Source organism: Cricetulus griseus, chromosome 3 (assembly GCF_003668045.3).
Source record: "Cricetulus griseus strain 17A/GY chromosome 3, alternate assembly CriGri-PICRH-1.0, whole genome shotgun sequence".
NCBI lineage: Eukaryota > Metazoa > Chordata > Mammalia > Rodentia > Cricetidae > Cricetulus > Cricetulus griseus.
The window spans coordinates 33,600,876-33,616,769 of record NC_048596.1 but is presented as its reverse complement, the minus strand read 5'-3'; the positions used below and the strand labels follow the sequence as shown (position 1 = coordinate 33,616,769).

General features: G+C 35.2%; 1 protein-coding gene across 3 annotated transcripts in view; it reads right to left on the bottom strand.

Moving 5' to 3' along the window:
• The window catches only part of Rfx3 (regulatory factor X3), a 255,107-nt gene that overhangs the window by 56,275 nt on the left and 182,938 nt on the right, over positions 1-15,894 (bottom strand). For all 3 annotated transcript variants that reach the window (XM_027406465.2, XM_027406463.2, XM_027406464.2), the window contains 2 exons: positions 14,373-14,554; positions 9,671-9,790 (listed from right to left, as the gene is read on the bottom strand). In XM_027406465.2, coding sequence (XP_027262266.1) covers positions 9,671-9,790; positions 14,373-14,554 — 302 coding nt within the window. The remainder of the gene's footprint in view (positions 1-9,670; positions 9,791-14,372; positions 14,555-15,894) is intronic.

Below are 15,894 nucleotides of genomic sequence, written 5' to 3'. Positions count from 1 at the left end.
CACCAGCACCACCACCACGACTGACACCACCATCACCACCACCACCACCACACTACCACAGGCATCAGCACAGCACCACCACCAAGAACCCCACAAATCTCCCCAGACAAGCAAGCACAGACTACTGTGCAGCAAGCATATTTTTCTTTTGTTTAAAACATACTTTTCTTCAGTTCAGGTATTGTTTTTAAAAAATGCAAAAATAAAGATCATGAAGTTAACTTTCTAGGAATATCTTCAAAGACTCACATTACAGTGTTTGTCTTTCAATGCCCCCCTTTGTAATTCTACTTTTTAAAAAAAGGAACTTAACATTTTCACCACCCTGATAGTGGTTATTATGGTCCCTAACACATGAAAAGGACACACTTAAAATGTCTCAATTCTGTCAAAAGATAGTAAATGATTGGATCTAGTGAAGACCATACAAGCAATGCTGAGAATCAGTCAGTGAAAAAGATAGTCAGAGGACAAAGGATGACGAAGGGCACAGTAAACTCCACCCTTATCATAGTTTTAGTGATATCCTCCTCAAGTACAAAATACTGGTTTTTGTTCTCTAATGACAGAAAGGAACTGGAACCTGGTCGTTCTTTTAATAGCAGCTCATGGTAGAGGATTTTAGAAACTTTCCCTGGCAGGTGTGCTGTGCACCTGTGTGGGGCAGTAGTGGGCTTGCCCTTTTGTGATAAAAGACTAGAATGATTTCCTCCTCCTTTCATTAGGAAAGTTTTGTTTGTTTCCTCATTGATTTATTCAGGGTTTAATTTGCTTTCAGCTGAACTTTCTCAGACACAAAAATTCATATGAAAAAATAAAATAGTATTTTTTAAGCATGTTTCCTCATGGTTAAGTACATTATCTTACATTAAAATAGTTAAATTGAATGATTTAATCTGGCAATATTTACTGTAGATTCAAAATTATTAAGTTTTAGTATTGGATTATGAAATTACTGTGATTTTGTCTAACTATTCTTAATCTGCTCTTTTTGTTCTACAAAGATTTCAGTCCTATAAACATAAATATGAAGACAAGCAAAATTTAATCTGAAAGGAAATAATAGCGACTACTCATGGACATTTTCCAAGGATACATGAAACATCACAATCTACCTTCACAAAGTGCTTAGAAAACCTCCCATCTAAAAGCAAAATTATTTGCTTCCCTGGCAAGTATCATAAGCAGTGAATGTATCTAAAAGAAAGGGATATTACATCCTAAAATATGCAATCAAACTGCAATTAATTACAACACATGACTGTGTACTAATAATGCTACTGAATTGGAAACACTAATTAGAAGTATACAATATTATGTAGGAGATATAAAAATATGAAAACAGCTGACAGGAGGAAAGGGGTTTTATATACATATATGTCCTAAAAATAGTTTGAGTTAATACTTAGGAAAAAAAAAGAGCAAAACCAGAAAATACAATTAGAACTGGGAAATGAGTAGTCCCATTATAACCTTAAGAGTAACAACAGCAGAATAAACAGTGGGTTGAAAAACAGACAAAGATGGTAAACTAGGTAAGTCAGAAACTTTGTGCCTCAGGCTGAAAGGTCTGGGGCAAATTCTGGGAGGGGTCTATGCCATGAAGAATGATACCAGTAATGTATGGAAGATGGCTCATGGCCAAGAGGGCTAGTGTGAGCATAGATGTATGAAAGAGCTTCTCTGTGGTGCTAACTTTTGCTCTCCTTGTTCTCTCTAAAGCAAAAGACTCATAGTGGCATATTCAGTGTATTACTGTCTAGCATTGGGTCAGGGTTCAGAAGAAACCATCAAAGTCAGAAATTTTGGACTCAGGAAGATCAGATGTTCATTCTCTTGATTCTAATGGAAATACCATCAATTACCGCAGCTGTCTGGGTTTTCCCAAAGCAGGAGGACCCAGACAGTTACATTCAACAGAGGCTAGACATATACTCATGATTGCTGATTCTTCCTAGAAGAGATAGCTAAGTATGAAACATATCAGCCATTCTGAAGCTTTTTCACCAATACTTAGGAAGTTCCCACAGAAATATAGTCTTTCTTGATGACACCCACTTAACAGTCTTTGAGAATGGGGCTTGGAGCTGGTTTTACTCCTAAGAGATTTCCTAAAGTAGCTTGCACAGACCTAGTCCACATGGACCTCTCATCTCAAAACAGACACCTTTAGTCCCATGTTATAGAAAAATATTCAACTTCAGACAGCACACATTGCCCAAAAAAAATCCATAAACTTTCATTTTTCCTATAATATAATAATTTTAAAAGAATGGCTAAGATCACATTATAAATTAATCATAACACATATTAGATCAATTTTATCAAGCATTAATTGGGTATTACATGTGATATGGCCCTGTGCAGGGTCAGTTTTAGCCAGGTGAAATTTATAAGTTTTTAAAATATTTTATTGATCTAACATAATAATTCTACATTATCTTAATTCTGGTGAAATTTCAATTATCTTTTTATTATTAAAAGATGAATTTTGGCTGGGCGGTGGTGGCACACACCTTTAATCCCAGCACTCAGGAGGCAGAGGCAGGTGGATCTCTGTGAGTTCAAGACCAGCCTGGTCTACAAGAGCTAGTTCCAGGACAGCCTCCAAAGTCACAGAGAAACCCTGCCTCAAAAAACAAACAATCAAACAAACAAACAAACAATTATTTTGGATCTTTTGCCTCTCTTTTCTCTTCATTAAATGATCGTCAAAAATACTGTATTGTAAAAGGTAGGGAAATTGAATGAAAACATACCACTAACAAACCTGTATACTGAATCCTGTTGAAATAATGAGCTCTTCAGTATTTAGAACTATACGCTCATGTGATCCCATTTACTTTGCAGATTACTTCTGGGTTAAGTTTTTTCATCATAGACTCAGGCTTGTTGAGTTATGCATGTTCATAGGAGAGACCGACATTTTATTAAAGGAGGCAACAGCTCGTGGTTTCAAAATTAGTAAGGAGCAAATGATCATTTTAACAGCTTGCAACTCCATGGGCAATCAGAGCTAACACTGGTAATGATTAAGAAATGAAAGACGCTCTGATGTCTTAATAGTCGAGTGTATGCTTGAAACCTGTCAACTAACCCAGAAAACTTGGAAAACTGTTAGGAATCTGCCCCCATGAGGTTAGCTGTAGCTGTTATTTAGGGCTTGGACAGCTGTGCTCTGCTGTAGATGTAATATTCTGTCAATAATCTCACAAGCACAGACACTGAAACAGCCCAGTGGAAGGCAGAGAGCGCTGCGTAGCCATCATTACTGAAGGAGTTTTCACCACACCAAATGAAACATTTGGAAAAGTCCTTTCAATGCTACTGAAAATGCTCAAGCAAAAGGCAACATAAGAACTATATTGGCAGTTAATATTTGTTTATATAATTCCTGAAAGAATGAAAGTAATTTGCATGAACAAATAATAAATTGCCCAGCTAGCAATAATAGCAAGAGGTTAGAATTTTCTACTGGTTTCTTGTAATTCTCTTTGGGAAAAATTGCCCTAGGGTTTTTATATTGATATTGGAAATAAGCCAGGTGACATAAACATGAATGAATCAGAACAAATAGTGACCGTGAAGAGATCCATTCTTTCAGAAGAATAAATAAATCTTAGAAGTCACACTAAATACTTAAATGACATAACACCAACCTTGCTGACTAAAGATAGGATTTCATTTCTATTATTGGTAATTCAGAATACTTGGCTATCCACTAGTACTGCATTTTCAATAATGCAAGAAATTTAGTTCCTATGGGGTAGGTGTCTCAAATGAGAATGAACATGGTCTTCTAAGTATTGAGGATATAACATTAAAACAGGCAAGCCTAATTTCCTGAATTTTTTCACTGAGCCCTCTTAGCATGTGTAACTTAAACAGTTAGGTATTTGTGCAAACAATAGTATCAATGTGTGTGTGCATGCATGTGCACAGGTACATGCATGTGTGTGGCACTACTTTCATTTACAGCTAGCCCTTTCTATTACACAGATCTTAAAAATATACCCCCCCATCTCTTCTTTATTTAGAGAATTACAAACCCTGTTCCACCTGATATCAACAAAATCTAAAAGCACCTAAGGTCTTGTCTAGGGAAAAATGAATCAAGGAGATTCTTGTATAAAGAATAATTAATGGAGCTAGTTTCCTATAAGTAAATTGCAATATAATTGCCAGATGAGATTTAAAATATAAAATGGGATTGGAGAAGTCTTAGTTCCACAAATACTTAGAGCAGTACTAGGTGATGACTGTGACTATTCATTAAACTGTGTACATCCCTTGAGTTCAATAATTCTTGAGGAGTGGGATTTTTTTATGGTCCTCTTGACTTTAGCAGAAGATGTGAGCATGACATCATGGATTACTACATTGGCATACCAGTGATAATGACTTCAGCAATCAGTGTCAGCTTCCTTATTGATGTCCCAGAGTGTAGTGCACAGTTAACAGAGTAGCTGCTCACTAAAGATTTCTATCCTTCTTACCTGTCTAAGAGGAATGACCCCAGTCCTCCAAGCTTGGTTTTGTAATAATTCCAGAGAATTTGTTCTTAAGAAAAAAGTAAGATGAACTAGTAACATTAGTCAAAGCTGGGAAGTACTATCCATGAAGTACAAACAAGCCACAGACATTATATTTTGAGGGTGCCCACTGTTAAACATTTTTCTGTAGTGCTTATAACAGCATGATAATTATGAAGAAGAATAACACTTGAATGTTTCCAGCTATAAGATATTTTAATCTTTCACTTGAACTATGAAATAATCTTGAAGTTTATTTCCATTTTAAAATGAAGAAACTGAGATTCAGGGTAATGAAGACATACATCAATACAAGTATCAAGAGAATCTGTGATCACTTTATCGTCCACTTTAAATAGAGAGCTTTTGTTTCACCTGTCCTAAGCTCCTGACATAAAGAAAAGTCCAATGACAAATGTCTTTGGATGTCTTCCCTGACATCTGAAATAAAAGGAGTCTTTCTGTCCCCTTTCTAGCAGACCTCTCTCATCTTGCCTCAGGATCGTAAAGGATCTTTCTTTCAGACTCCTCTTCCTAGCAAGGGACCATTCAAATAGGCCGGTGACACATTTCCTCCTTAGTTAAAACATACTGACTACACTGTGATTTTGTCCTGTATTACTTGTGCATTTTTGGAAGAGGTCCCACTATGTAGCTGAGACTGTGCTTGAGCTTGGAGCAATTCTTTTGCCTTAGTCTCCCATGTGAAAGGGAGAGGGAAAGGAAAAGAGACGTTGGGAAGAGGCAGGAGGTGGAGGTAGGGACATGGACCACCACACTTGGCTATCTAAATTTTCTTGTAAATGAAAGGGTTGTTTTGTTTGAGTTACTTGTATCTTCGAGGAAAAATTTCATACAAGACTAAAGATGAAAGGGTCAGTTCTTGTCCAGGTTGCTATATTATGATTGAGCTATCCTATATAGACATTATTTTCTTAGCAATTGAGTGATCTTTTCCTCCTACCTTTCTGTAATCCTATGCTCTCTTTTATATATTAGATGTTTATTTTGTAAGCAACTGACAACTGCATGAAGTTGTTGAGAAATTATAAATGCATTTTAGTATTTTGAGAGTGACTACTGGGAACAGAAATGGTCAGGCACACTGTCAGAAGCACATGGCTCCTCTCCACCAGTTCTAACACAAGGATATGGACGAACAGATAAAATACACATGCCAAGATTTCTTATGTATTTAAGAGCTAAAGATACACAGAAACCAATGTTTTCACATAGTTTACAGACCTGGAAATTGCCCCTCTCTTTCTTTTGCTGCTTGATAAAATATGTGTTGTATAAATTAGGGTAAGCAATTAGTACATAAGTAAATTTCCTTAAAAAACTGAGATTACCTTATTTAAGTGTAAAGTTTATTTTCAACAGAAGGTATTTATACATTACCCATTCTTCTCCTTTTGATCACCCATAGGTGACACAATTTTCACAAGGCACTTAGGGTATTTTGCTACCGTAACTCTGATCATTGAAGTAATAGTAAAAAGGGCTGCTGAGATGGTCTTAATTCAGTTGTCCTTTCACTGTATGTCCATAGACCATGGTACTGAATGAGCCTCAAGGCAACAGAACACCCTGACTACTTATAATTTTTTTATGTCAGTAGTTACACCCCATGGTTGCTTTTGAATCAGCAGGCTCTAATCCACTCCTTTACTTTAGATAAATAGCTTGAGTTGGATTCATATGGGGAAATATATCTGTCAGATCTGCTTCTCACCAGAACTCTTTTCATTTATCACTTGAAGCATGACTATGCTCCATATGGTAGTTTTGAAGGGCATCTTCTTTACACAGAAGTAAAATGGTCTCTATGGCCTATCCATTTTTCAAACTAGATATATAAAACCAAATACCCAAACTTAAATTACCAAAATAATCAACACATATACTTGACTTCTACTTGCAAAAATATGTGAAACATGTAGTTTAAACCTTGGAATATATGGAACTACAGATATCATCAATGAATCATGGGGTATTTAATCTGAATATGCTGAAATAGTAAATATCACTACCTGCTATAAAATATTTTAAACCTTTCACATAGCATTTATAGTTTAACAGGAGAATAAATTTTCTTACATAAATTTTAATTTTATTAAAATCATTCAAAACTTGGAATCATCAGACATTAAAAGTTATAGATAAATGATGGAAATAGCTATTTTCATCATTTTTAATAAATACTCTTAATGTGACCATTATAATCCAGATGAATGGAAAGAAACTGTGTACAGGGGATATGCTCCTTCTGCAAGCTGAAGCCTCTGGAGTATCCCAGTACAAAGCCTATGTACTTAACGACAAGAACACTACCATCATTTATCAGGATGCCATTTGAAGAACAAGAGACTTGCCAGGCATAGTGGCACACACCTTTCATACCAGCACTTAGGTGGCAGAGGCAAGGAGATCTCTGTAAGTCTGAAGCCAGCTTGGGCTGCATGGTAAATTCCAGGTCAGCTAAGACTCTATAGTGAGACCCAGTTCCTAAAAAATGCTATAAGAGGAAAGAAAAATCCAGTACTGCTTTGGTATTCTAATGTTTTTCATTCATAAGAAAGCAGACTCCACAAAACACCAGTATTGGCATATTTTATTCATAAAATAAGAATTTACATCTCCATAAACATGTTCACATTTTATCTTTTTCTTACAGCAATTACCACCTGGAGATATATACCAAAGGTTTTCATGGCTTCTTAACCTTTATAGTTCTGGATTCTCTTTAAGAGAAGATAATTAAGAAAAAAGAAAAAAATAAAGAAAAAGAAAAATACAAACAGTTTTTGCTTATCCAATTCATGCTTTTTATATAGACTGTCTTTAGGAAGTTTGCTTTTTATATGAGCTGACTAGGTTTCCTCAAACATAAATCACATAAAGAAACTGGCTTTAATTAGGTACAATTTGTCAAGCTTTTGTTTGTATTTATGTTTGAATACATTATTTCTTGATTTTACCATTATCTCACTCTGTATTGCTGATAAGTTTTGGGATAGAGATCAAAGCAGAAAGTAAAATTTATAAAGTATGCCTTTAATAAGTGGAAAAATAATAAAAAAGTTAAGATCATAATATTTTATTATAACATATAAACTATTGCTACCACACATGGTACTAATCTATGTTTTATTTTGCTATTTTTCAGTCGGTTTAAATTCATTTTACTGCCTACAGATAAAAATTAACTAGCAATTAAACACAATCTGTGGGTGAAAAACCTGTATGTGATGACCCCTTGAGTTGTATCTCAAGGCTAGAGCACATTGAACGTTATAACTGTGCTGAAACCACTTAGCAACAGTCCTTACCTGCACTCTCCTCTCATTAAATATGTCTTGCCCCAAATCAAAAAGTCATCTCTCTAGAAAAAATCAAAATCTCATTGTTTTGCTCCAAAGCTTTAAATAGCTTTAAAGCCATTTTTTACACACACACACAAAAACAAACTTACTGCATTAATGCAAAACTAAATAACTTAATGTGTGACTCAGACTACTATATAAATTATATCTCTTACTAGGCAACTTAGCAATTTTCAACTCTCCTTCTGTAATACCAACATAACCAAATCATGGGTCACTGCTGACAACACCATCCTTCCCCTTGTGTGGTTATGTGAATACTTCCCTTCTGCCTAGGTAGTCTGTGTTTTTCTCACTCTAAGTCACTACTCAAATAGCATTTTATCTATGAAGTTTCCTAGTCCTCCCACTCACAGAATTTGCTCAATTACTCTGTATTCTATAATTCTTTGGTAAAAACAGAATTTTTGCACAACATATTGTTATTTTAGCACTCTCGTTCCTCACATACTTTGTCTTTTCAAAGGTAGAGACTATCATATTCTTGAATTTAGAGCCCAGCACACAGTAGAACTTCAATCAACATTTGCTGACCAGAGAAAACCTATTAGGTGACATTTTCTTTCTATGACTTAGAACTCATGAATGAGATCTTGCATATACAAATAACAACTAGATTGATGATGAACCTAGTGAAACCATGTTTTCCTAGTTACTTCTACCACTTCAGTTGTAAAGAATAGTTGTAACTACAGAACATGGGTAAGCTACACTGGTAAAGAGAGAGAGTTCTTAAAATTTTTATTTACTATAAGTTGTGACAGACTTAAGTGACTAGAAGGCTCCTGGCTTAACTACAGTGTAAGGGTATATAAATTCCATTTAACTTTTTCGAGATATTTGAAAACATGGCTGCTAATGTGTTGATTGTCAAGGATTATGAGCACAGACAAGACATTTTTTTTTTTTAGTTCCAAGAAGTATAATTCTATCATTCATCCATCCATCCATCCATCCATCCATCCATCCATCCATCCATCCATCCATCCTGCATCCACCCATGTTTATCTATCCACCCATGAATACATGGTCTATTAAAGCTCTTATGTCTACAATTCTATGTTCATGAATATTAGATTCCAAAGAATTGTAAGGAGTCCCAAAGATTGTACAAGAACTCAGACTTGATCCAAAAAGCTTAGTTGGGATGAGCAAGATGGCTCAAAAGGTAAAGCTGCTTGCTGTGCATGCCTGATGATCTTGTTGGATGGAAACCATGGTGGAAGAAAAGAACCAAATCCTGAAAATTATTCTCTGACTTCTACCCACCCACCCTCACAAATACATCACACACAGGCATGCATTCTCTCTCTCTCTCTCTCTCTCTCTCTCTCTCTCTCTCTCTCTCATACTTGCAATATACAATAAATAAAACTTGAAAAATTATTTTTCGGATGTAACAATAGCAAGTCTCATGAACACTAAAATTAAGTTTCTCCAAAGGTGCTAGTTGCCTGGTTGCCTGGGGTGGACGCCTTACTCTTTGTGTGTCATTTCCTTGTTTGAACATTAGTTTGGGATATCACATTTAACTTTAAAGAGCCCAACAAGTTGAAGGACAAGTTCTTTTTTAAAAATTTGAAAAAAGAATCACTGAAATTCTAAGCGATATTTAAGCACTAACCACAGTGAAAGCATGCCAACGATAGCAGCAGTCCTGTGCTTTTGTTTGTTCTGTTTGTTCAGAAATAAGAAGACCTATGGAGTTAAGATGTATGTAGTAGCTTTGACACAACAATAACTCAGATCTACCTTTGCTTCTGTTGCATGGGTTGCTGTCTCATAGCCATATACTGCATATCTTCTTGTAGACGATTAAGAGGAGAATCTGGCTTCACACGAATCCCATAGTAATGATACTTGGAGTTTCCTCTTCATAAAAGAACAATAGATACAGAAACATGAAAAATCAGTAAGAATAATATTAACCATTAACTTCATATAGAAAAATTTGCTTAACACATTATATTAACATTTCACATTTATGATTTATCTTTTCTGAATGCCTGTTATATTTCTGTAGTTAATTTCCAAAAAAAATCAAAACAAGATTCAAAAACAATCATATCAAGAGTAAACATTTCCTTTAAACTTTCACTTCCCTTCTATTCATCGGATAGCCCATTTGTCCAACTCACATTAATTTATTTGTAAATATATATTTTCACGTTTAATTTAGAAGGGATAATGGCTGGAAAAGAATTTGGGCCAACCCACAATTCAACCACAGCACAAATCACTGTACACTAGAAAGCAACTTGCCATAAGCACATGGAGGAAAAAAAAATCTTTATTCTGTAGTCTTAGATTAATTATTGGTGAATTTATTTTTGAAATGATGGTATAATATCATTTTTAGATGCTACAATGGTTTATTATTTAAGGTTTAGAAACCTAAAAAGGAAGAAATACTTAATGCATTTCTTTTTTTATTTTTTTATTAGTTCAAATACAGAACAGGCTTGCTTCACATGTCAATCCCTTCTCCCTCCCTCCCCCACAACCCTCCTCCAAACCCCCCACCTGCCCCCCACCCCATCCACCCTCCACTTCCCAGGCAGGGTAGGGCCCTCGATGGGTCTCCCCAAAGTCCACCACACCATCCTGGGCCGGGCCTAGGCCCTCCCCCATGTGTTCAGGCCATGAGTGCATCTCTTCATGTGGGATGGTCTCTCAAAGTCCCTTCTTATACCAGGGAAAAATACTAATCCACTACCAGGGGCCCCCTAGAGTGCAGACCCCCGAACATGGATGTTAACGTATTTCTTTTTAAATACATTTTACTATTGATGTTATTGATTCATATTTGTTGTTTACTAATAAGATATACCATTAAAGATTGAGATATTTCCCTGTAAAAATAGTGAAGTTACCCTGGAATAAAAATTTTGGAACTTCTTAGTGTTTATGAAAAATACAATGCTTGATATTAGAAATGACAATTTTTATCCTGAATGGAACTTGCAAATTCTTGCAAAAGTAACATTTTAAATATGCAAATTCTTGCAGAGAGACTAGTTTTTCACAAGTCTATATATAGCAATATGTCAGTGAGTGCTCTTCCAATTTTTTTCTTTCATTTACAAAGAGAAATATAAGTGCTATGTGGATTAAATATTTTTAATGAAAATAGATTAATTTTACTTCCAAGACAAAAAAAACATACATTAGATGAGCCATACATTTGAAGATACATTAAAGCCATCAAGTGCCTATACTTTCAGGAAAATGACATAGAAGTAAAGACTTAATACCTGCAGAGAAAGACCTTCCACTTCAGAGATTAGATCTTGTCTACAAAACCCACTGAGATTAGAGCCAAAACCTACAACAAAACCTACAGGAACACAGCTGGTATGTTCTACACTAACTGGAGGTTGGAGGGAGTGAAGGGAAGGGCAGGAATCAGGAGGCATTAATCTTGGAAAATGCACAAAGAAAATTGGTGCTTTTGTTTTGAGACTCAGTTTCTTACAAATTCGCATTGGGGTTGGAGTGAGAGGAAGTTTTTTTTTATCCCACCTGGAATTGCCTGGGAAGAGAAGTCCACCCAGGCTTGTCCACAGTCAGCCAGATTTAACTGGACATGGGATCTATCAAAACCTACCCTTTGCATTGCCTTTGGTAGAAATGCAATGGTTTTATTTGCTTTTTGTTTAGGTGAGTGCCAAAAGAAGGTCTGGTCTAGTTTGGATAATTTCATTAGACAATCTTGCTGACTGGTAACATTTCTATAGACTGTTCACTTAAAAACAAATGAACAAACAAACAAAAAATCATGTGATCTGATCTGCCTCCTGATCTATACTGATTTTTTCTTCCATTCCTTGGCATAGAGTGAAAAGTCCATGTCAGTTTCCACAGCAGAAAAATCTCTGCAATTTCACTCCTAACACCATCAGCTTTCTCTATTAGCATTCTCCTGGCTTCCTAGCATTCATTTAAACTCAACCCCTAGCATTTATTCCCTCCTTATTCTTTTAGGCTTTCCTTTCCAACTCAATTGCAAACACCACATACAATGTTAAAAGGATTAGGAGACAGAATCCTTGGGGGTAGGGAATCGAAAGTAAAAACTGCAATACTGCAGAATGTACTTATAGAATATGGATTCTACTCATTCACAAACCCAAACAACCCCAATTTTGTCCCTTTCTATTTTAAAGATGTGTTTCAAGGTTTGAATAGAGCCTCAAAATAGGACCCATTGAAATCCTTTTCAGCAACAAAAGCAGTGCAACAATACAGCTATTAGAATGTTGACTAAAGCCTAGAGTTTCAAAATATTGGCACCATATGTATAACTACTGAGCCATCAGCTAGGAAATACTAGGTTAGGTCTCCAAATAATGATTTTCCTGGTTTTGGGGGGGGATGAAATAAGAGAGAAACAAAAGTTCTTTTTTTCCAAAGGAGTGAAAGCTGGTTTCTTCAGTCTGAATAGACAATCACATTCTGCAATTTAAAATATACTACCTTTTGAAGTACCAAAAGAATATATTTATGAAAGAACTGAACCTCTGGCAATTTGAAAGTTGCACATTTGCTTCAAAGCAAGCAAAAAGAAAAATTCACAGTTCAAACACATACAAACTCTCCTCACACTAACACAGTAATAAAGTTCTTGGTAGACTACCCCAAAATATGGTACTCAACATTAGAGAAAACAGCAGAAACTGGCCAACGAGTAGAAAAACTTCTCTCACTTCTTACCCAGTGACGTGGGTGATAAAACATAGCTGATGTTCCCTTGTTAGTAGGTCTTAGGACTCTCATGCCAAAGGGGCCTTCCTGCAGCTGAGGAAAGGTGTAGCTTTTTGTCTGAGGATACATCATGGAATATGAATGGAGGGCCTATTTATAATTTTAGGTCACACCACTTTATCCACTCATGCTTCTTGAGGACTAGCTACTTCTGGAGAGTTAGCTAAATATCACGATTTTTTTCGTTTCTTTGATTCTTTATATATAAAGGTATCAACTCTCTATAAAAATTGTACTACAAAAATGGTTTCCTTCCTGGATTTTATTTTCTACTTCAGTCACCTAAGAAGAAAGCCCTCATTGAGAAATTGCCTAGATCAGATTGGCCTGTAGGTATTTCTTTGGATGAAAGTCAGGATTATTAATTGATACAGGAGGGTCCAGTCCAGTGAGCCCTGGTACTATGCAAAGGTAGGAGGTGGTCTTGGGCTAAGCAAGAGCTTGTGAGTTAGCCAGCAAGAAGCATTCTTCCATGACCTCCAGGTTTCTGCCTTTAGTTGCTAGTCCTGATATCTCTTAATGATGGATTAAGACTTGGAAGTATAAACCAGTGAAACTTTCTCCCTAAGTTGTTTTTGGTCACACTGTTTATCACAGTAACAAAAAGGAGGCTAGAGTGTATGGGTATGTGTTTCCCATGTTAAACTGTGTCTTGCTCTAGGGCTCTGAGTCATGTGTCTGGAGATGGGTAGGCACAGATTAGTCTTCGCTCTGGAAATACTTACTTCTCCTTTCAGCATAAATGCATAATGATTAGTTAATTAGTAGGATATTGCTTCCCTTACAGAGAGTAAAAAAAAAAATCCTTTGTACTGTAAGTCTTTGAGGCTGTGACTTATAACTACAGATCTATCATCCACTGTAGAGTGCAGCATCTCTATTTTAATGTTTTGTATATGATTCCTGTATGACTTACAAAGTCAATGGATTTGTATGTTTCTCCCTAACTGCTTAAAATACTAGTTTTCAATTTGTAAAAATCATAGAGAATAAAAATGGAGCTCCAAGGCACTAAATTTTCTTTTCATTATATTTGCTAAGAAAAACACTCATTGTTTCCAAGGGAAAGAAACCCATGAGACTGAAAGTCCCTTCCTGACATCACTGGTCTCTAAGATGGAAATATGATGCAGTTTCACTCCCACATATGTCCATTTTATGAATCAAGAGCAAGAGAAATGACTACAAGGCTATTAAGAGGTAAATAGGACCATAAGCAAGGACTTCAAATGTGCACATTTTGCAAGTTTAGCAAATACCTTTAATTCACCTCAGAAATACAGAATAAAGTAAAAACAACCTTAACTTCTAGTCTAAAAGTTTTCATAAAAATGACTGAATGTATTTTAAAACAATAAGGAAGTGCTAAGTTTCTCACTTACTATGTCAATTTATCCATTTTCATTTTCAGAAAGTAACAATAGTGGTATATAACAATTTTTAAAAGTATCATATGCAAATCTTGCATGAACAGGTTGGTCTGTTGGCCTTCTAATATCTATTTGAAAATCAGTTTGGTGCTATTCACTGAATAATAATAATTTTTTTCCTGTGGACTTTATAAAGTGACTTCATTCCATTCATATTTCCTTTATATGTTCTGTAACCCAGTACATTTCCTCTCAGTGTACAACACTGCTGTAATTTGATAAAGAAAGATGAACTAAATAAGTCAATTGTCAGTACTAACCTAGTTCCTAATCTCCTAGTTCGTAGCCCCATAAAAATGGACCTTATTAGTTTTCCAAAAGAGGCAGCGTTGACTGGGTCCAGTTTGTGTTCCTGACAGTGTCGAAGATAGTGATTGTACAGGGTGCTTCTTGGAAGGCTCACTCCTTCTGCTGTCTCGTAATTGTCCAACAGCCACTGGAGCTGTTAAGATAAGAGAGAATAAGCAGAGAATTCACATAATTTGCCAAACGTCAGCAAGATACAGTATATACAACTACTTGGAAGTATTTTATTAACTCAGGATAAACTGGGATTATCCATAAGTTGCTAATTCTGACTTTCTAAGCTCTGGGAAATGTCAGTAGTTATCAGCTTAGAAAATATCTTATCTTCAAATTGTCAAGCATAAGTACAGATAATGATTTTCCCTACATTGACTATTATCCTGGAGACAGATACTTCTTTCAAGAATTAAAATAATAGCATTGGCTGGTCAAAATTAATAATATAAACATATCATTTACAAATGTTATAAAACAAAACATTCTACTAAGTCTGGCAACATAGCACCTAATATATTTTAAGTCTGGTAACACAGTACCTAATGTATCTTTCACGTTGTTTGTTACAATAAGTAAACAGTAGATTTACTTACATGAGATTTTTTTATATTAAGATTTTATTAATTTTTACAGAATTACAATTTACTTATCTCAAATTACCATGAAATAATAACATTATTATCTACAGATTATTATCTACAGGGACAAATGTTGCAAATAGGCAAAATTGAGTAATTCTTCCCTCCAAAGAAGTACGTTCACTAGAGGTTCCAAAGAACTTCTATATAATGAAAGGTAATAATATTTACAATCATCTCAATTTTCTATCTCAGAGTTGAGGTATCTTTCTTCCTCAAAATTTTAGAAGGCACACTACCATGGTAAGCAGTAAATAATGTTTTCTCCTCCTATAGTTCATATTTTCAAGTTTTATATTGTACTTTGTTTTTTGAAAAATGTTTAAATTTGGAATGTACAAGAAAAAATCTCTGCCATTTATTTACTTACAAAACAAGTAAAATAAATGTAAATGACTTTTCCAGGGATTTCATACAGTCTCAGTGACAGAGCATGGTTTCTAATTCTTGTTTCCTATTTACTCTAGGCCAACAGACCTTCAAAGCAGCAAATATTTTATATTATGTGTCTTCACCATCTCCATGGCAAATATAAATGGAATAGTAAAGAGCAAACATTGAACCCAAGATTATAATTAAGTGTGAATTAAGGAAGTAAAATAATTCAAAGATGAATGTTATTCTACCTGTCCTCTGGGAATTTACTCAAAGGCTAAAAGTTATGATGATCTGGAAAGCCATGTAAGTTAAGAATTATTTTGGTTTATCTATCAAGTTTACATATCTCATTTAAGACTTTTGATGAAACTGAGAACCAGAACTTTCAGGTTTTTATAAAAAATATCAAAATATTTTGATTATTTTTAAACTATAACAACTGAATTTTCCAGAGCATTTCAAT